Genomic DNA, 22,978 nt, shown 5'->3' on the forward strand with positions numbered 1-22,978 from the left:
TTTCAACAAAATGCTTTTGACTGAACCGAAATGAACTCACTGACAGAAGTATTTCAAAGAACAGCCTTCATCCCACTCAAAAACACAAGGTGCGTTTTCATTTCCGTTGAAAAAAATCTATTAGCAACTTAGTAACGATAACTCTTGTTCCTCCAAGTTTAAGCCCTATAACAAAACAAATTAAGGAGAATTTACTAAAGCGTTTCGTGGGGTGTCCTTCAAAAATAGCAAATTGATCGGTTAAGTACAAACTTAGCCCCAAGTCACCAAGGTTAACAGACTGAACGACGGCGGACGAATTTACAAATACCGCAAGATAATTTTTGAAGGGACTATTGCGATGACCTCTAAATAATACATAGCATTTGTTCAACGATATTGCATTTATCTTGTTCACAGATAGAAACAAGTCAATGTTTTTATTCCCTGCCAGTTTTTTTCTCAACTAATACACAACAGATCGGATCTTGATGCTGCCCGCACTCGCTGTGGGGATTTCAATATAATGTAAGTAATTACATCTATTGAAAACTCGAGTACAACAAAAGATTTCGTTCTTGTCTGTGTTTACACGTTCTTTGAAAAAACGCACATTCACTTGACTTCCTAATAATTACGTTAGCTTTTCTACTGTTAAATACTGGCCGCGAACCACGCGCTGAAATGACAACAAAGAGAGCTCTACACAGGGTTTATTTATCGCTATTGTTTCAGTGAAAAAGCTCCGGAACAATCTTAATGCGCTAATTCGCCATGGATTTGTTAGCGAGAAGATGCGAGGGAGAAGCGATAATATCAATATTAAAACTGATCGGTTTCCGGCAAAGCTGGGAGGACATAGCCAAGCAGAAATTAACAAAAACTATAAACTTTGAACACGTGCTTTTCTTGAAAAGATGAATACCAGCATAGGAATATTTCCGATTTCTGAAAAAAAAGTAATTATCTTTCTAGGCAACCAATAGAGTGTGGAACAAAACAACCGTAATCTCTACCAGACAGTAATGACTTTTGACACGAACTGCTCGATTTTGCCCTATGCTCAAACTAGTTACACCTTCCTACTTTTGAAATTGTCGGTAGTTCTTAGCAAGGTTACCGGTAATGATGATATTCTTATACTTTGGATAGAAATCTTTCCACTTCGGATAAATCACTTTTTTGACTGAGAAAACGTAGACATTAGCTTCTTCATGGAGACAAAAAGGGCCACCGGAGCTGGCCTTATTTTAGAAAATACTATTTCGTTGAATCAGTAGAATTTTCGCTTCACTTTTGTGGCGTTATTAGGGTATGAAAGCTGGAGACAAGAATTCGATTTGTGGTCTGATGAAGCGAAGGCGTTAAACGGGGTGGAATTAAATGCCCCGAAACAAAGATTTGTTGTGTTTAAACGTGTAATATAAGGAAATACCCGATTTTTCATTCTGTCAATTCAGGCCCATAAACAAAGGTTTAATTGCCTCGGCGTTATTAATCCAGTAAGCTCTGATTGAGAAATAATTCTGATCACGCTTCTGAAAGAAATGATAATAATCTAACTTTGGTGACACTTTTCAATGTTATGGGCGCGCCTGGGTAAAGGCAATTGATCGGGAAAAGTTTTCAATTTCTTTTTTTTTTACGTTGTTATTAACTGGACGAAAAGAAAATCAGTCATAAATAGGTCAGCGCAAATTAAGGACAAACACAGTCTGTGCTTTCAGCAAATTTAGCTATTTCTGCTGTGTTGTGATCCATATCTTTTACCGATTTTTCCATTCTTTTATTTGCAGTCTTTAGAGATTCGAATAATCCTCCTCAATCGCACGGTCAAAAGAAAAGAATTTTTCATTGTTTAAGAGAACCTAAGCCTTGGAAACTCTATATCCCTTCAATTACAAGGATTTTTAACTAATAACTTCATCTCTAAATGCATATTACTAATTTCACTATGTTGCAGCTGAAAATGCCCACGTGAACTGAATTAAAAATATATATATATATATATATGATCCTCTTCGCCTCATTTTCAAAGGAACAATTTACCGCGTTGATTGGTTTAGCCTCATCGGAACAAAACTATTGAATTCGCTTCTCTTGACGAGTTAACGATTTAGTTAGTATCCACCGAAAAAAACGGCTCTTTTTTTCCAGTCTTTCAGGAACATTGTTTAAAGCAAATCCAAACGATCTTTTCTTCTTTCCCGGAAGCAGGTAAGCCAGCTAAATGTTACTTGAAATGAACATGATAGATGTCAAAGTTTGGTAACAGCTCTCAAACTGAGGCGCAGCGGTTTGAGCTGAAAGTACCTTAAAAGTACGCTGGTGCAGTTTAAGTAATTTAGCGAAATTCTACGTCTGCTCTCATTTCTCTTCTAGAACAAACAACAATTGAGATCCCATCAAAATTCCGGAAAATTCTGTCATAAGCAACAACTCGCCAACAGCCCGCGTGTTGAGCCGGCAAAAGGGTTTAATACTTTCACACTTTGAATGGTTCAAAATCTGCCCTTATACTCGTGTGTTTTGAAGTTTTCGTCGCTTGTAAATTATATCGAAAACAAGGTCGAGATCATTTTCCATTAGAAAGGGACCTAAAACTAACAAATCAATTGGTCGTGTTTCATTATAGCACCGCGTAGAAGACTTATAGATTGCTTACAAGACAAAGCAATTGTGTCAAAATAAATTAAATAAATTAAATATAATTTAATTAAATATTCTAATGTTCTTAATCTGCATCATTCTCAAAACAGGCCTATTCCAGGTCTGTATGCGGTCAATTTATGTGACCAAAACACGGCCACATCTTCTAGAAATTTTGGCGTATGCTCTCTTGAAAAAAATCTTTACGATGTAAAAGAACCTTTAAGAAACACAATAGTAGCCTTAGGAGGTAACAATTTTTTTTCAATTTTAGCTAAGCATGCGCATTTCGGTTCACAACAGGTGTAAAGAAAATCGCATGTTGGCGCTATTGTCGTTGTATGCTGTCACTGACTTGTGAACTAAACCATTATCCTTTCCATTTCTGTATTGCTTCCAAAAGAATAATTCTCCATCATTTTTCGTTTCACGACGAAGCAGTTCAGTTCCTTTTGGGCTTTGATAAGTGGAAGTTACAAATGATCTTTTATTGTTCTACAAGTGCGAAAAATTTAGAAGTAAACGGGAGATTTTTGATGGCAGGTTTAATTTTAGAGAAAGTGTCGAATATGTCTTTCTTTTGGGGATTGTAATATAAGCAAACATTTTACACTTAACAAGAAATCTTTCTTTGATGGCAAATGTTGCGGCGACTCAGAAAAAAAACTGCTCTTCCCTGGTGAAAGGCAAGCAACAAACCCCAAGTGTTTTTAACATTGTCTCTCGCGGTAGTAACTCGAACGCGTACATGTAAACATTTAGGCTTTCTGCCGCAAAAAAACAACAAACGCTATAGAAAAACTCTTCAATAAATTAAATTTGTGAATAAAATTAACTCCCACTGTATAAGCAGTTGCCAAATATGCCGGCAAAAAGGAAGTTCTTACTAGCAAATTTGAGCTGTAATTATCAAATTCGGGTTCGCGATTTGTGAAAATCGTAAGGAATTTCAATCGAGAGGGAGTGTGTCCATAATTTTCGTTTTTTCGCTGAGAACAAAGCCTAGGCCTTATTAGAGATATTGTAAAAGAAAGAAAGGGTAAACTCGTATTGCAGCTGCTAGCATCTAAGATTTTCACAGGTCTTGGCGACTGAATTTCTAATTTTTTTTTATCAGTTTGATTCAGGTGGCGCTTGTCTGTAGTTCAAATCCCAAATGATAGTGACTTAAATGCTCTGTACAGTCACGTCCAGTCAATACAAGAGTGCCCTAAAACACAGTCTCATTAGATTAGCCTGCGAAACGCTTGTTTACTAAAGGTGTACGGATGCTAGAATTAACTGGCCATGTTTTTCATGTCGAAGCTACTAAAAGACGAGCCGTTTAACACTTATTTTCTCTGCCTCTCACAAAAAGGAATCTCGTTCATAAAAGAAACACAGAAAAGAAAGGAGATTAGTTTTTATTCCAAGAACATTTTCTTCGGCTTAACATGTATTTAGCTATCATTGTAAATAAGTAGTCGGTGTTTTTAATAAAGACAGCGAGTTATTAAAGCGTAAACCGCAGTACAGTTACAATGCACTCCATGTCAGAATTAAACATTTTAACTTTTGAAAAAAGGCGAATTTTCTCGGAAATATCAAATGATGAGATTGTTTTTGTTTTTCAAATTCCAATTTTGTGCATATTAACCCGCGTTCTATAGTCTCCGATTGTGTTTTATTTATTGAAAAATTGATCATTTGCAGCTTGTGTTGATAAAAACCCTTGCTCTTTCGAATATTGATAAGTTACGACACTAAGACCCTTTTAAAACGTTATTCCTCTTTTTATTTCTATAGAAAAAAATCTCTTATTTCGGTTAGCTGTATGTCATTTTCGATACGTGACAACGCGTTTTTTGTTAAAATCTCCCGCTAAAATGCGTGACGTGAACTTTGCGAGGCGGTTGACGTACATAAGCGGCACGCATTTGACGGGTACAATCCATGATGTTGTGTTTCAGCTTTGACGTGGGACATATCCTGCGTAAATGCGATACACGAAAGTTTTTACGTACCGTACACAAATACCACAGCGACCTATAAAAACTCGATCAAACTAGCAAGAGGTACAGTAAAGATGATAATGAACGCTGCCGTCGCTAATTCTAGCATCTAGAAGGGAATGAGAAAGGCTCAATACAGCGCTGATAGCTTGATCAAACAAAACCAGCGCATATGCAAGACCCGGAAATAAATGCCACTTTAACGATAGAAAGCTGGACAATACGTTTGCTGAGCAGTTGAAAATGTCCAACTTTTGGAGAATTTGGGGAGAAAAGCTCGTGTTTCTTTTCTCATCAATCCCTTTTAACCGTGGGAAAAAATTCACAAGAAACAGCAAGCTACTCTCGAAGTTTCAGAAATTCATCTACTACAGATATAAATTGCGAAAATGTTGAGACCCTGGTTATTTAGAAATTATTTTTGATAAAATTTCTTTCGTTAATTTGTCGTCAGAAATTATAAAAACAGTCAAAGATTGTTTGCTAATATAATCGCCAAGTTTGAGAAGGAGTTTTTTTTTTTTTTGAATTGATGAAACACTGAATCTGGCCGGCACCTGTATTTAAGCCTAACAATAAAATTCTAACTCATTTTCTCGTCACACAATACCAATTAGCGTGCTTGATGTTGGGGTTCCACGGGGTTTTTTGTTTAAAAGCTTAGCCTCTTTTCAGGAGGAGCATTAAAATCATCTCTCATCAGGATTTCGTATTCACTGTGCTAAATGATTGTAAAGCCCACTTTGCGCGCCCTTCAGTCATTCGATGTCCTCGAACTCCCCACGGTACCACCCCCGGGGTTTGAACTGTAAATTAAATTGCACGCATTTTGTATTTTCACCAGAAAGGACAAAATAAACAACTATTTGAAATTTGTCTTTTTGTAATCTCGCGTCTGCAAACGGAACTCACTCGCTGCTGGCATTAAGAGGCAAGCAACGTTATTCATTGCAGAGGCGTCTGGATTTATCCGTCTTCATGTTTTTTTTATACTGTGTATGAAAATGATGACGGTATATTAGTGGTATAGCAGATTGACAATTGAGGCACGCGCTGCAAAATTCGCATCGACAGCTAACGTGTGCCAAATGGGACTAATTGTTTTCATTGTTTTGATTGGTCAATAGACAGAAATTGACACTTGCTGAAATGCTACTTGCAAATGACCAATCATACATCAAAAGGAGAAAATTGGTGAGCCAATGAGAAGCGCGTTCGCTATAAATGAAAGATTTGATCAAAAGCGAACAGCCAAAAAAATACAACTATGATCTTGCGTGAAGTGACAAAGTCCGCCGAATAATACACAGTAGATTGAGGCACCATTTGCCATTCTTTTTACTACAAAGCTAAAATTAATTCATACTGACTTGGGACTCGTCTTTAAAGTTTTCATTTCAATTCTACCAGATTTATTACTTTTAAGTGGCGAAACAGAGGTTTGATAGTTCGGCAGTGGTTACAGCATCGCAAGAACTTAATACACGGTGTGTAGATTACACATCGAGTATAATGTACCAGTGCGATTCGTTGTATGACCAAGAAGTTCCTCATATGTACCCACAGGTAAAAGATTGCTTGGCTTTACGCACGTCAAACGCGGTTGAATCTACTCACTTCGATATTAAATTTATTCTCAGCAGATTTCACTACGTAACACATATCCCGATCGCAGGTCTTGCAGTCCCGCAGAGAGAATACGCGGACAAGGTGAAAATCTTTCAATAGACTCACAAGGTAATTCCCTCTTCCAGTCTATCACTATGATACTCGCTTCTCGTCTGCGATGTTCTGTGGCGTCAAGGAAACTTCCTCAACAAGGAACGCTGTTTTATTTTTTTTTTTTCTTGTTAGAATTGTTTCAAGATCTGTGTCAAATGCAAGAGCATTGGATGATTGAAGGTATTAAAAGTAACGTATGATTTTACGTGAAGTTTGCGGTGACTCGGAGATAATTTTATTACCGTTGAGCATGAAACATACTAAATAATTGATGAAAAACCGCCGAATTCATTAAACTTAGATTTTAGTGGCAAAAACGTTTAATTTTCTTTTGTTTTTGTGTGTTTGGCCTTTTCAGCTCGTCCCTACCAACCCAACACAACGGATGAACAGTTCGTTCCAGAGATTGAAGGAAGCTCGACAAATCTGAAATCAGAAGGTAGCTGTCAAAGTAGAATGTAGAGTTACCTCAAAAAATATTTTGTGCAAATTAAATGTACGTTTTTGAGTAAGCAACAGGTATAGGGAAGGAACAAGTTAAGAAATACCTCAATCATAACCCTGCATGCGTTTTCCCTCGTTTCCAAGGCTTGGAAAGCTGGAGAATTTTTTACACGCAACTCGTCTGAGAAGTTGTTAGATGAACGTTAATTAAGTAGAATTTTGACGGTAAACACGTGCTATACTTTCGATTTCTAGCCACTGAAATGGCTAGGCAATTAGCGTTATCTTTGATAGCTCTTCGACCCTAAATTTTTGCCTCGGGGTTTATTTATACATTTGCCTTAAAACACCGCTGTAATGTAGCGATGCTCATAAATTTTTTTGCGTCTCTCACTGGAGTACAGCCTTTAAAAGCCGCATCAAAGGATCCGCGCCGATAAATGGCCTTAAATATCCATGAATATTTTCAAGGTCTCTATTTGTCAAAGATGAGGTTAAATAACCGTTTTTCTCTTGTTTTCTAGTGGGGCTTGCGTCGTGGGTATAATACAAACGCCGCGCGTATTATTTTGCCAACAAAAGTTGTACATTTGTCCATGTTTTGCTTGGTCAACCCCATCCCATTTTTTCATTATGTAAATAAGGCATTCTTTTTTTGTTTAGGCCATTCATAACGTTAGTTTTGTTTTTAAAATGAATAGGCATTTTTGTCTAGAGGTATATTTTCCCTCGTTTTGTAGGCAGCTATGCCATACAGATTAAGTCGGAGCCCCGTGAGCGCGCCTGCCAGGAAAGTGAACAACACAGACGCACAACCTTCGAGAAGCAAGTGAAGATGGACAAGACCAGCGACAGTTCCTCCTATATGAGACTGATAAGTGAAAACCATGCTTCAAGCAGTTCTCCTCTTGTGTACACCTGCTCGACACAGCCTTCAAGTTTTCACTGCATGAAGGGTTACAGACAGCTCGCAGCAGCGTATGAAAGTTCCCCGTTCGAATCTTCGCCGACTAGCTATCCCACAATCAAGCAAGAACCAATTGATTATACAACTTGTGAAAATCCCTACGAACAAGGTTAGCTGTGCACTATAAAAAAAATATTTCCTTTAGTATCATAAGTTTTGTTTTTTAATGATTTAAGAACTTTCACTTGAATTACCTACAATTTTTTAATATTATCAAAAGTTGCTATTTTTCTATCTGTTGTCTGATTAATTTACAATAATTTTTTTTCGCTTTCTCCTTCAGTTTCTTTCTTGGAGATAATAAAATCAACTCCACTTTTTTCTAGCGCTAATTTAATTTTTTTCCTCACTTGAAATGTACACTTGTTGAGAGAAACACTTTTGTTGGCCTGTATCACATTTTATTTAATATCTTTCCCCCACTGACAAACGTAAAGAAATTTTTAAATTCTCGACCACCTATTGCCAGTTAATTCTTTTCCACTCATTTAGGAATGAAATTTTTATGAACAGTGAAAAATATATTTTAATAAGCTCTTTCTGCTATCTTTACGGCAATTACTACAGTTTTTCAAACTGAATTCCCCGGGAAGATTAACAGCGTGCTTAAGTTGTCACGTGGAGTCGAGAAAACTGCTAAAATCGGCTAGCTGTTCACGTTTTTTGTGAAAACTGTTAGTTGACGAACATGTTGTAAACTTTTTAGGGTTTGCTCTTTTGTTTTGGCTCTTTGATAAAGTATACATATTTGTGTGATGAAAGCACTAATGAATCTTATGCTCTGAGCTGAAATTTTCACCATTTAATTTCGTTCTTTTTTCTTCATTTTTTTTCCCTTTTTTTAACAGAACGCTTACAGAACTTCGCGACTTTTCACCATCAAACACATCAACAAGCCGAATGTTACGGATTACCAACATCTTCAAGCGAAGGTATATCAGTATAGTTTTTTCCATTGTGAAATAGCACTCGGTGAATTGTTTTTCATTCTAATTAGACAGTTTGATAGCCCACACATTATGAATATTCATAGAGCTTTGATTTTATGATAGAAAATGTTGAAATTAATTTTAATTGTTATGGAGTGAACTGAACACAATATCTCGAATTTGCCAGGCAGATGTTTTTTGGGGGGATGATTGGAGCATCACTTTAATATTTTCTCGGCAAACACATATGAACTGTCACAGATCTAGGCCAGATGCTTCTTATTTTTCCCAATTAGTTCTCTGCGCTTTTTTCTTTAGTTTTCTTGCCTTGTCTCTTTCTTACTTCAATCTGTTTGATTTCCAACGGAAATTTAGGTCTTTTTTCTTCTTGTTTTGCATTCGTCCTTGTTTTGTGTGAGTTATGATGCTTGTCTCCCACTTAAAATTCTCAACAAAAAAAATACGCACTAATTGAGGTAAAACATTTTTCAAAAGTCTTAAGAATATCCTGTAGTTTACATTTGAAATGATGCTTAGGTTAGTCCAAAGATTCACCCCCTTAATACTGTTTCTTTAATTCACTCTGCCCCTAAGACCTCAATCCAAGTTTGCTACTCAGATTTCACACAGTCGATGCCCTTGTTTGCATATTATATTTTTCTAATTAAATTATACCTTGACATCGGAAGATGCAGCAGGGCATTTTAAGCCTTGAAGCATGGTAAAATATGATAGGTCTTTTCCAAACTTTTTAAAATTAGTTTAGTTTTTGAGGGCCATTTAACCGACATTGTCAAAAGTAATTTAATTTGCTCGGTGCAAGGCAGTCGTTTAAATTCACAATTACGGGGCAGGTGTACTTCTTGTTGAATAGGGTAAAATTTCGCCTGATTATCGTTTTAGGGCTCTTTTCCTCCGAATATCTTTTGAATACGCACAAAAAAAATTCCCTCTTACCGGCTGGAAATTAGTGGCAAAAGTGGTATACACGACCTTTTAATTTCCCAATTGCGCTCAAATGAGGAAAAATAGATTTGTCCCTCTTTTAACGATCGCGAAGCCTGTACAAAAAAGAGCATTGCGGATTAAATGAAATAACAACACTTTCCTATCTTTACTGTATTAATTTTTATTCCACAATAAAAGAGGTTGTGTTGGTGTTTGGAAGGGAATTTATGAGTTGCGCTTGTTGGCGTTAACTTTAAAGACAGTTCTTGAAGAGAATTCTGCGCACGTCCGCGAGAAAGCATTAATGAAGGGTTTCGAATGATTTCGATCTTGAGCGATCACGAGAAATCAAAAACAGAGAAATAGTGGACAATTTGACGGGTCTACTTTTTTGTCCTTGTGCATGCGATTTTCAGCTCTTTACATCCAGTTAATTAAATAAGTAGATAGTTTGGCTCGATCATAGCTAAATGAAACACTTTCCTCAGAACTCAATAAGTCGTAGTTTAAAAAGTGTCAATTGAATTTGTCCTTTCACGGTGAACACTGCTATATAGAAAGTGTAGATCTACCGTGAAGATGATAATGAATCGTGTGCTTTGATGTACAAAAAAAGAACTTTTGCATACAAAACACTGTCAATATATTTCACGATCTGCAAACGTGAAGAAAAGAAGTGCCATATCTCTGTTAAATTCAATCCGTCAAATATCGGAAAACCTTCGGGCGCAATAAGATCACCTGGCTTGCCTTGAAAACGCTTCGTTTGAAAGTCTTGAAGAGAGACAGATCCTCCTCGTTATGAAATAAAAACTTCTATAATTCCTCTTCAAAACAATGTTAGGGTAATTTTGCGGACCTCTGTTGTTAATCATCGTAGCATGCTGTGAACCCCTCGCCAAGAGCGGCAGAATTTTGCTTGCCAAATTGAGGCAATACTTCACGGCTTTCCATCACTCTTTCCCAAGAACTGCTTGATCTTTTGACTTCCCTTGCATGGGATTTCTGCTCTCAAAAGCATGAATGAATAAAGGCTTTCCAAAAATTCATATTCTTCTGTAGATTTGTTTTCAAAAGAGCCATTTTAGTCGCTGGAAAAACGACGCTTCCACTAGTTTGTTGCAATTTGTTTTGACGATCGCTCCGCTATACAAAAACTTATGTGAGTGCAAAGTTTTCTCCGCTTACAACGAAATTTTTGTTTTAACGAGAAAATTCTCTTGAAAAATGTTCAAGGTCTTGAAATACATAAGAATATTGGAATAAAGAGGAAGAGAAGCCTCAATTTATACCAAAGACAGGATATTTACCATGGCAAACGGGAAGCAATGTGTCAACAAGAAAGGGCGGAAACGATTTGAGATTTAAGAGTCTATACTTTAAAACACTCCGAAAAGTGGAAACGGTTTAATTTTTGCTCCTTTCTTTGAAACTAAAAGAGACTGGCGACATTACAAGCTCGAGATTTTTGTATTAACAGGGTAATCTTCTTCTTTTGAAGAATAACGAGCAAAGGATGAGTTTATAATCCGCGCTCGAATCAAGTTGAGCGCGATATTTGGCGGACATTCCTGGGCGATTTGTAGCTCCTAGGCGACAAGGTCTTTTCCTTTCCTGTTTAAACTTTTCTGTTATCGAACGGACGTACGTAATGTTAAATCCGCTTGGCATGAAAAATATTGTAATGCTAGTGACAAAGTGGTATTTAATATGGAAAGTTTAGTAAATGATATCTAGCCCCTTTATCCTCGGCTCACGAGAGATCCGCGATGTCCCTTTGATCAAAACACTGACTATTTGTCGTTTATTTGAGCTAAAATACGACCGGACATGACTAAAAAACAAAAATTCAACCTGTGCTTACGAGTTACCGAATAATAAGTCTCCGGTATTTAAAAATGTTGCATTCATCTAGCGTGCCAAAGTCGGGATGTACGGCATTAAGATGGCTTACACTCAGCTATTCGGTCAGTTTTTTTTCCCTTCTTCTTGCTTGATTTTGGTGTAATAACAGTGCAGGGAGGGTGTCGTTATTTTATTTTATTATTTTTTTTAAAGGGAAATATTCTTTGTGATCTTTGTCTTAATCTAAAATTGAATTATTTCCAAATAGCGCCGTAAATTTACTTTTTTTTTTTTTCTATGCTCTGTTTCTAGCTGCTGTTTACGACCCAAACGTGCACTCGTTTTACGACGAGCCATTAGCGTATACAGATAGATATCACAAATACCCGGACTTCAAAGATCACAAGACAAGTTACAGAGACGGTGAGTTAAAAAAACGCAGATTTTCTCTCTTTTTCTTCGGTGGAAGTTTACTCACTTATGATCGGAGAAATTCATTTTCCCATGCCTAGCTGTGTATTTGAAATAAAGTTTGTTTCGCAGCATTTTCTATCGCTTTTTTCTTTAAAAATGACGCTAAACTGAGCATCAACGTACATGAGAAAATATTTGTAAAACTACTTCAGTAAGCGGAAGAATACTGCTCGTCAAATTAATACGATTAATACAGCTCAACTCCATCTGACAACAAAATATATTCGGCATATCACACAGCGTCTTATATCTAGCATCTATATTTCTCTATTATTACCCCATGTCAAAAATGAGAGGAGAAAAAAACCATCTAAACGTTGTTTAACACCTGTCGCTCCACACACGCGCCGATAAAAAAGAAGTATTTTAAAAGGGAACGGTTCCTCGTTTAGTTTCCCAAAAGTTTATAGCATTAGCGGTGTTTTTGTGTACAAGGGCCTTTCCAAGGTGTTGAATTCTACTTTAAACTGATATTTAATGATAAGCCCGTGAAGTCTGACAAAATTCCATATACAGTGCTGATAAATCGCGATATGAAACACGCTTTAAAAGCTGACTTGCTATCTATCATCCGCGGCCCTAATTACTGTCAATGGCATAAAAACAGCAAGCGACCCTACGCAAATTGAAAAAGATGCGCTTCGAACGCAGTTCAGATATTTATCAGCCACTTTGCCATTACGCCGTCATTAAACGAAGAGAACCGTTTTCCGGATAAAAGTTACAATGTAATCTTTGCTTAACCATTCTTTTTTCTCGATCAATTTTTGCCCAAAGAATGAGGCTTTAAGAAAGTGCACCTAGCCGCTAACATTTAATTGCTTAAATTGGTCGAAAATTCGCCTCCTTTGCGATTCTATATCATCAATTAATTCCAGGAAGTTTTCTTGCCGATTAAGACATAAATATTCTTGAAAAGGACGAGTTTCTCTGCAAGAGATGTTCAACTAGATCGCTAAGCTTTATGGCAAACAAGATTTCAAAATGGGAGTGCGAAGCCAATTTTAAAGGCCCGGATGTTACTCAGCACTTGAAACAGTGAGACGAGACAATAAATACCAAATCAGCTAGGTTTGTGTGAATACGTTTTTGTCCAAAAAACAGTGGGGAACGCGATGTTTTTCTTAATCAGATTCCGCGTTTTTTCTAGAAAGCATCGCCTCTTTGCTCTTTTTTTTCTCTTTTTTTTTGAATAATTAGAAGGTAAATTACTTTTAGGGAAATTAAACACGGTGACGCCAAACTTCTCTCAAGTCGTCACAAATGTCAAAACCATTTGATTTGTATTTCAGTTAAGGAAACTTTGTCCGTCGCAAGATTAATTTTCATCTTTTATTTGTTATTTTCGTTTTGTAACTTAATTAAAACGTGAAATGCAAACGTTTTCGCTCGCAGGGATCACCCACCGATTGCTAAATTAACCCACACGCGAAGAACGCAATTTTACAAAATTGCCCGTGAAACTTTGGACGTAGCGATAAAAAAATCACTTACTCGCTATATTATGCAAACAGAACGTCTTTATGCTCCACACAAATGCGTCATCTGCCGCGTTGAAGTTTCTTAATCACGAGTCTAAGTGTTTTGAATATCAATGGCTGAGTGAAGAACCATTTCATATCTTCGGGCGCACGTCTGTCAAGTATTTCCAGCTAATGGCGTTTTCTTGTAATTAATAACGTTTCGTCCTATTTTCTATATGATAAGCTCTAGAAATTCTGGACCAATTCGCATAAACATGACTTTTCGCTGCTCTTAGCTTTTAACTCGTTTCCACATATGAACAACAGCTGAAATGCAGCTCCTCTTTTGTAAGAATTTTTTAATTTGCCTCTCACGTCTTTCGGATCTAAGCACTTTTTCGGGTTTTTTTCGGTTTAAGGTAGTACAATCGACTTAAAAAATTCCAAACTACAAAATATACTTTAAGTATTTATTAAATTTAATGTAACAAAAAATAACTACGTATAGCTGTTGTAAAAAGCGCCGTTTATGTTCAATATTTTGAGGAAATAAAGATTTGAAAAAGGCTGGTGATGTTTCGAAGGAAGGTATTTCAATAAAGAAGTGAGATTGTTGTATCATTCTATTTGCCACAAAACTTACAGTAGCCTAGCACCGGGCATTTACAGAATGGTCTGTCATGATACATGCAGAAAAAGTAGGAGGAGTTTGGCCATAAAAAATGCTCACGGTAAAAATTAGCGTTCTAAGAGACTAAGAAAAAAGAGGGGAGAAAAAGAAGTGTGTAAGGAGAACAAGTATCTGCCGATTCTTTTTACCATTTCTGTTTTTCAAGCAATGTTATCCGTATTGAGGTAAATAAAAGCCATCGAAATGTAAGTTTTAAAAAAGGAGCATTTACATAAAGAAATGAAATGAAGTTTCGTCTGGTAATAAAGCCTGAAGTCGGCGAGAAGAATTCAAACTATATGCTACTACAAAATTGTGAGTAGGGCATCGAGAAATCACAGCGATTAAAGCACTGAGGACTTACAGCATGAAATGTTTATAAAATTCGTTAAAATAGAAGCAGGGACTTTGTTTCCTTGTAGAATGTTTTCTATGCATGGGTGTGTCAAAAGAACGATTTTATCACGAAAATCATCAGATGACGTTTAAACAGCGCACTTTGTTAATGCAATTCTCTATACCTGGTATACGATATGTCGTGCTTCTTAAACGAAGCACCAACTTTCCAAAAACATTAGTGTAAACGTCCGGATGCGAAAATAGGAAATAACGGCAAATGTTTTGCCTCATTGTTTCGGGACAATCACGGCATTCAGCGCTTAGTTTTATCCCCCATAACTTTAAGTCTACTACTCGGGAGGGGGAAGAATGACCACTTCCCCCCCCCCCAAAGTTTTCGCTTTAACTTCTAGTTGTTTGCTTCTTTCCTTGGTTGCTAAGTGTCGAGAAGCCTAGCAACATTTTTGACTAGGCCGGGTTGACGATTAAATTTTCGACCTTTTGACGGCTGACAGTGGAACCCATTCAGACCATCCTAGACACCCATGGGCAGTGAGTCGGGCAGGGAGAAAAAGCTCGACGAAAGTTTTCAACAACAACAACAAGCTTTATTTGCAGGACCGTACAAGTACATACAGCATTGCAAAAGCTACTTATAATTATGTTTTAAAACTAAGAACTAAAATTTAATCACCGGACAATTAAACTACTTTTTTAATAATTCGTCGCGAAAGTCAAAGCAAGCTGAAATATATTTCATGATCTTTAAATTAAATCAGTTGATTGATCAAGACGTTGACAGGTAACTGGGGAATATTTGGAATTTCGAGCACGGGCGGAAGAGCTCCTGAATACCGACTCTCACCGGACCATTTCCAAACGGTCAAGCGAATGCTGGCTCCTGATTGGGCACAAAAAATGCTTTGTATTAATGTGCCCAATCGGCGAACAGCATGTCTTGAGTTCTTTTCATGTGTTCCTACACCACCGCTATTGTGCTTGATAGGGTACCCAGGGGCTCTTCCGCCTGTGCTTGAAAACTTCGACACGCCTTTTCTCCCGGCGCGACTGACTGTCCCTGGGTCTTCGAGGATGCATTGAGACCTTCTATATGTTAATTGAAATAGAGAGGAGAAGTTGTTACGTCACGTTTCCAAGGTAGCAAAATTTTGGGGAGAAAACAAACCGAAAACGTCACTTACAAAGTGAATTCGCACAGCTTCAAACTTTCATCGATCTTATTCAGTTTCAATTAATTTGGCAAATGTTGGCGAAATTTTCTCGGGTTGAATCCGAAAGGACAGTGTCTAAGTTTAGAAAAGGAAAAAGACAACTTTTGTGCTGCGTTCGACGACTTCATTAAGCGAGGGTGTGAAATCAGGAATTTTCATGTCGCAGGGGTGCAAAGACGGCAAACAAATGTACAAAATAGGGTGATGCACGTGCAAATTTGTTGTTTTGTCAATAAAAACTTTTTACTTTTTTGACGTTCTCTTTCCGTCGCCGTCGTCGTTGGTTTTGCTGTCATACAGAAATAGTGCTACCATGGTAACAAGGACAGATTTAACGAACACAGACGTGCAGTCGACAAAACTAACATTAAATCTAAACCCACTTCTGTTTCTGAACACTTTCTCTTTCACTCTAACCATTCTCATACTGACATGCAGCTAATCCCACTAGAGAAAATTCATTCTTCACGTTACTCAGTTCGTAAGGCCAGGGAGTCGCATTTGATAGATAAGGCCATGAGTGTTGAACCTAAACGACCGTGACAAATTATTGTAATCCATATCCTTAGTATTTTTCCTTTCCACTTTTTGTGTTGTACGTCATTTCCGCCTCTCCCTTTCAAACAATTTTTATTGCGACATTCTCCATCTATATAATATTGTGATTGCTACATAAGTTCAGAAACATCTGTGAACCTGAAGAAGGCTGGAATGGCCAGCCGAAATATTGCTATGAATCAGCTTTGCAGTAGTCTTTTGGACTTCTCGTTTTTGATTCTTTATATTTTGGCTAATTAGATCTCTTTTCTAGAGATCTAACGTTTACAACTAGCAGGGTCTTCGTCCACGGTTTTTGCAGTCAATTTAATCCTTTATTATTGCTACCATGGTGACGTGACGTCATACTTCTCCTCTCTATACCGCTTTGAGGATGTTTTTCTTCCATTCATGGCCAGCTTACAAGCTGGGCAGCAGTGCTTCACTGCTCTTTGTTTCTTTTCAATTTTGTTTTAGGCCTAAAGGATATTTTGCTTTAAAAATTCAGTTGACCGCACCACCCGACCTGACCAACTAAAGCATCGTTAAATACAATTAATTAAATGCTTTCTGACTCCCACCTGGTTTTAAAGAAAAAAAAAACAAATTTTAGTTTTTCCATGAAAACGAAAAGAGGCTCCAGTTTGAAAATGCGTAGCCAGAGAAAACAGCCGATATTTTGCGACACCACCACTGGCTTCTTCGCGAAATGACGTCTGAGATTCCATACATATGATGCATCACTACAAAGATCTGGGTAGTGCTTCTGATTGGTTGAAGCAAATTTCCCATGCAGCACGACCAATCAGAAGCACTGCTCAGATCTTGGTAGAGACACGTCATAAGCATGGAATTTCTTTGCTCGTTTCTCAGACGTCATTTCGAGGTTTAGTCTCGACATGTCAGTTGTTTACTCAAGCTTCATGTTTTTAGAACTTTCTCTTTCGCTCTTATGAATTCAACAAATTTGGGGACCGTCCAGATTCTGCAAAATTACCGTTTTCACTGGTGATAGGTATTCTTTACGAAATTACCGCTTAAGTGACCCTACTGTAACGTACTGTTCAAAGAAATCGCATTTAGTAAAAAATGTTGCTGATATTTTTTAATGAAATTTCTGGTATCGGATATATTAATAGGTTTCCCGAAAAAAATTAAGAGAAATCTTTGGAGCAGAAGTCCGTAATTGGAAAGTCCTTGAAACTTCAGCTGTGAAATTGTTTTGAAAATTTCGAAAATTTCCGGTGAGGGTAAAAGGCGGAGTGAGTTTGCGGAATGGCATGTGGCACGGCTTGCCGAATAACATAATTATGCGGAATGTAAAATATGGAAAATGGCGCAAAGAAATAAATTAAACTGAAAAACATGCGTTCGTCTTTACCGCGCCTTTTTTGGCGCCAATTTGAGTGAGCAACGTTTTTGCTGGTCCATTTATTACTGCTGGCTTAAACCAACAAGTCAGAGCAGAAACTAGCGATAAGCTTTACTGCATTCGTGTCTATGTAACACTTAATTTATTTTTGTTGCTTTCGACAATAGTTTCTCTCTTTCTGCCCACAAATGTAACAAAGTCATTTTTTTCAAAACGCTAGAGGGAAAAGAACGGTTGTTGAACGTGAAGTCGAGCTAGCTACAATTCTAGGGATTATTAATTACTACGGTGAACAGATCAGATCATATTTAAGACTAAATGAACGCCCCGAGTCAAACACTAATCTGTAATCCAGAAATCGAGTGAAGCGGACTGCTCTCTGTCTCCTTCGGCCTTTCCGCATGTCTTCGCTCCTTCCTTGTTTGTGTAAGTGTGTGCGTTTGATCGTGAAATGAAATTGATCTTAAACGGTAGGAAGGGGGAAAAAAAAGAAAAAAAGACACATACTCAATTGCCAGGATTCAAACTCGCCCTTTTCCGCCAGCTGTTAGCTTCGCGTGCCGGAAACTTAACCAAGCAGCTAAGGAAACCAAATACAAGATCCGTTTTCATCTCTGAATATTATGTCACGATCACGTAACCCACCGTCTGAAAAAGAAGCACTGCTCACGCGGTTGCAAATACAAATATAGGTAAAAGGAAACTGTAAAGTTAATCGTGCAAACATCTTTTGCAGAAAAAAATTAATTAAGTAGAAGAGAGCGTTACCTTCCAAAACATCTGTTCTTCAATGGCTGACTTTCGTGCTGTAGTATCGGTGCTGCCACGCAGCCCGACTCATAAAGGACATAAAGGCAAGAAGAATCTTTGTGGCTGTGTGGAAAAGGCTAATCGACAATGAACCTTCTTGACATTAAAACAGCGGCTGCGTTCGCAAATTGATTGGTGCCAAAAAGGACGCACTTTTCAGTTTAATTTATTTCCCTGGGTCATTTTGCATATATTACATTCCACATAATTAAGTCATTCCGCAAGCCATGCCTACCCTCACCTGAAAATGTCGACTCGTTCTGAATTTGAACTAGCCACCAATTCGAAATCTAGAGACAAGTAATATTAATGTTTGCTGATTCTTAAAAAACAAAGTAGATGGCTAATCATGCTGTTCTTTAAAAGGTACTATAAATTGACCACTCCAGAAAATACCATAACATACCATAATGCTCTTTGTTTGTCACCACAAAATTTTGCGTAAGCATTGTATTCTGTTTCTCTTGGGAGTTAAAACGGTCCCAAGAGAAACTGAAAACAATGTTTATGCAAAATTTTGTGGTGACAAACAAAGAGCATTATGGTATATTATGGTATTTTTTAACCTTGCTCTGAAGTCGAATGACTTGTTCCTTGACATTCTTGAAATAATTTCCCTCAGCAATTTTGGCTAAGAAACTCCTGCTATACTTATTTTCATATTTCAATGTATTGCAATGCACCTGCACGGTTTCTTCTACCAGTAAATTCACATTATTCCATATAATTGCTGAATTCAGTATATGCCGCAGCTCTTTTCAAAGTTTCGTATTATGACGAAAGGTTTGTCATAGTTTGATGTGCCTGTATTGATAACGGAGCGACTATCAGACAATGAATATTTTTCCCTAAGTTTTCTTCTTTCGTCCCGCTCTCTGGTGTTTGGATCATTCGCAACTTCTACGTCTCGTCCCTTTATTCGGAAAAAAAAGCAACGACAATTGACCAGTTTCAAATTAAAAATTACCGCTGAATACAAGCATTAACGACAGATTCATACAGGGTTAGCCTCGACTTAAAGTAACATATTCAGAAATTCCGGCAAGTAAGTGTTTGAAATTTGAATATATACAATAGACAGAGCAGTAAACAGGTCTTTTTCTCGTTGGAATTGGTGAATATATTTACTTCAGATGGAGGCTAAGCCTGTAAAAAATGTGTCTTCATTTCTTTAATTCAGCAGTCATGACGAACTCGAAACTGGCGGACTATTGAACTAACACACACATATATCTTCTCTAACTTTTAGCTCCTGAATTTAAAGTACCAAATGGCGTCGCGTATCCAGAACCAAGGGCCTTTCAAAGAAGGGGCTCATTACAGCTTTGGCAGTTTCTAGTAGCCCTCTTAGACGAACCCGAATGTTCCTCGTTTATCGCGTGGACAGGGCGTGGAATGGAGTTCAAACTTATTGATCCCGAGGAGGTGGCCCGGAGATGGGGCATTCAAAAGAACCGTCCAGCTATGAATTATGACAAGCTTAGTCGTTCTCTTCGCTACTACTACGAGAAGGGAATCATGCAGAAGGTCGCCGGAGAGCGCTATGTGTATAAATTTGTCTGCAGTCCCGAAGCTCTCTTCAGCATGGCCTTTCCAGACTCGCAGAAACCGTACATCAAACCTGAGTGCAGGGAACCTAAGCCCGTGAGCCCGCACGCAAGCCAGCAGCTTCTCCCCATGCCGAAGGAATCATACCCTAAACCACCATTCCCACAACAGCATTACGTCACCCCCGCAGGAAGCTGCTACCAAGCAGAGTGGGACCTGGACACTACTTGTGTCTACTAGACACTATTCCATTTATTAGCGTTATAAAAGAAAAGATGTTTTTACCGATGAAAAACCCTATATTAGGTACATGTCGGAGACACTCACTGCTGGATAAAAGAGAGTATGCTCCTTTAATTCCATGAATGACTGATCAAGGATCGCTTTGAACACCATTTATCTCGTAATCAAATCTTTCCAATATCCCTCAAAAACCTGCTCTGCTAACTATCAGTTTCTACAACAGAACGATCATGATTTTGGTAAGGGCACCACGAAGCTATCAGGAGGAGATATTTACTAATCTTTCATTAACGAAATAATAGATGAATGGTCCAACGTACCCACTTTAAAACTAATAGCGGCTGTCAGGAGCCCAGCTGTGCCAATTCACCACTTTAGGAACGAGAAGCGAACTAAACCAAAATGCGACCCGCAAATGTTTCTTGGATTGTAACTGGGGACAAGCCGGTCAGCTATTGGCCAGTTTTTTTTCTCTGTCCCTAGTTACAATCCTAGAGGTCTTGGCGAAAGTTAACTCGGCCCAATTCCCAGCTCGTTTCTAAAATGGCGAATGAAAATCGAGGTAAGGTTTTTGGACAGCTTCAGGGCTCTATGTTCGTTTGTCTTAATTACTAAAACCACGGAGTTGCTTCAGCTTTGCTACGTACATTATAGCTTACTATATTATAGTTGTTTTTTGCTGAATGTGATGAACTCTGATTTGGCCTGCGATAGGAGAGCACCATAAACTGGTAAAAGCTTGAAACAAAATTTATGACAAAATCAGAAATTTTATTTTACAAAAACATGAAAAATTAAACGTATGCTGGGAGAGAACTACTGAAAAGTTTTCATTTGAATGGTAACACCACGAGACTTTGTTTTGGGGCTCACACGGGCCTTGGGGCTTCATGGGAGATTCTTTATGTGTCTCGAAGTTATCTATGGATTCTGTGTTAACGTACAAAGAAACGGAAGAAGAAACGTTATCAGTTTCAGAAACAACTTTTATGCAGATAACTAGCCACAACGAAGTGGTAAATATGATTTTCCGTGGTAGCAATCAAGACACTTGAACACGCCGTGTCGAAAATCAAAATTCAAAGTTGTGATTCAGAAAAAAATTATGTTGTAGAATGTGAAGTAAACAAAGAATACTTTTTCAAAATTTGTGCTCTATGTCCTTCAATTAGAGTGTCGTCGTTTGGCTAGTTATCTATGCCATATGTGTGCCTGGATCAGACTGTGAAGAGTTTTGATTGTCCAGTTTATTGCTTATTGGCTATGCTTTATGTCGTGGCTTTAATTGTTTTAAAGTCAAAAGAATAGACAGGCAATTATTTTATATGTACAGCAGGCCTTTGTAAAGTTTTATTGTTTGGCGATAAAAAGAGTCTGCTGCATATTCACTTTCGTCACACCACATTTCTACCCAGTAGAAGTATTGCGTGACATAAGAGGCATTTCGTGACAAAAATGCGTTGTTGTGATGCTCAAAAACACGGTGGAGTAGGTTTCGGACCACGATTAATATATATAAAACGAAAATGAGAAATATGGATACGGACGGTTGCACCGTTCGTGTTGTCTATATATGTAACAAAGATTGCTATTGTTATTATCATTATTGTTGTTTATAATATGTAAAATACATTTTGACTGAATATCTATGAAATTAAATTTGTAATATTTGCGAGGCGAACTAGAAAGCTGGATTAAAAATTGGACAAAAAGGGAGTTCGTTTGTTAACTTGTGTGACCTTTTGCGCCGCTTCTTAATAATTCCCCCCCCCCTCCCCCCCCCGTAGGCTTTGGTAGATTGTGCTAGCATAATGTTAAGCATAATTCAGCAAAACGAGCATTATTTTAAGCTTTTATTTCAGTTTAGCACTGCTGGCATAATCCGAGCTTTTATGCGTTGAAAACCCATCATAGCTCTAGAATAATTCAGTTTTTATTTTATTTCTGTATTGTTTTTGGAAAATATTGAGTTCTGTGCTAAGGCCCATGGTCAAATATGGTACGGCAGGCAGCAGAGGTCACCCTGTGCATAAGACTGAGACTCAGGCCACCACGCTTATGGCTCGGCGGCTCGGCCCCTCAGATGGCGTCGTCCTCAGGTACAGTCCACTTCCACCACTTCCAGTGCCGTACAGAGAGCTTTAATCTCTAGAGAACGTGTTCCTAAAAGTAATAACGGAAAACACAAGCAAAGAGGTAACTCAGATCCAAAGAACATGAGCCCTCGTGATCGAATCGAAGAATTCCCAGGGGAAAATTTGTGTCTTCGAGGTGGAAAACTTTTTTGCAATGGGTGTAAGGAGATACTGAGCTCTAAAAAGAGCATTCTCAAAAACCACTTGGCTTCCAAAAAACATGCCGCAGGCAAAGAGAAGTTAAAAGTGACAAAAAAGGCGAGATCATGTGCGCACATGCGTATTTGTCATGCTAAAGACTGTAAGACTGGAAGGTGGACTATATCACAGGAAAAAATAACGGATTCCCATTTTTGGATATTTTGGGGTATTTAAAGAATACCCACAAAAATCCCAAATTTGGAAGAGTGAGACAAGTCCCAATCTGGGAACTTGGTTGGGAATTCCCTGGTTGGGACTTGTCTCACTTTGCCAAATTTGGGATTTTTATGGGTATTCTTCAAATACCCAAAAATATCCAAAAATGGGAATCTGTTATTTTTTCCTGTGATATGATTGTTCATTAAAGTCAAAATTGATAGAGTTAAGTTACTGATGATCTTTATTTTCCTTAAAATCAGTGCAAAATCTAAGTAGCATAATTTCGGTGACAGAGAGCATAATTTTCAGAAAGTAGCATAA

General features: G+C 37.8%; 1 protein-coding gene across 6 annotated transcripts; it reads left to right on the forward strand.

The window, feature by feature from the left end:
- Positions 1-398: 398 nt before the first annotated feature.
- Positions 399-21,878, forward strand: LOC140930757 (ETS translocation variant 1-like). 6 transcript variants are annotated; one of them, XM_073380468.1, is made up of 8 exons: positions 399-507; positions 6,263-6,356; positions 6,474-6,521; positions 6,700-6,780; positions 7,526-7,861; positions 8,601-8,684; positions 11,787-11,897; positions 19,621-21,878. In XM_073380468.1, the coding sequence occupies exons 3-8, from the start codon at positions 6,497-6,499 to the stop codon at positions 20,157-20,159; spliced, it is 1,176 nt and encodes a 391-aa protein (XP_073236569.1). In that variant the 5' UTR covers positions 399-507; positions 6,263-6,356; positions 6,474-6,496; the 3' UTR covers positions 20,160-21,878. The 6 variants fall into 6 exon arrangements, with proteins under 6 accessions (XP_073236569.1, XP_073236567.1, XP_073236568.1 ...); XM_073380466.1 differs by lacking the exon at positions 399-507 and adding an exon at positions 2,042-2,196 and having other exon boundaries at positions 6,260-6,356; XM_073380467.1 differs by lacking the exon at positions 399-507 and adding an exon at positions 2,042-2,196.
- The last annotated feature ends 1,100 nt before the right edge of the window (positions 21,879-22,978 follow it).

The sequence above is a fragment of the Porites lutea genome, chromosome 3 (genome assembly GCF_958299795.1).
Source record: "Porites lutea chromosome 3, jaPorLute2.1, whole genome shotgun sequence".
Lineage (NCBI taxonomy): Eukaryota > Metazoa > Cnidaria > Anthozoa > Scleractinia > Poritidae > Porites > Porites lutea.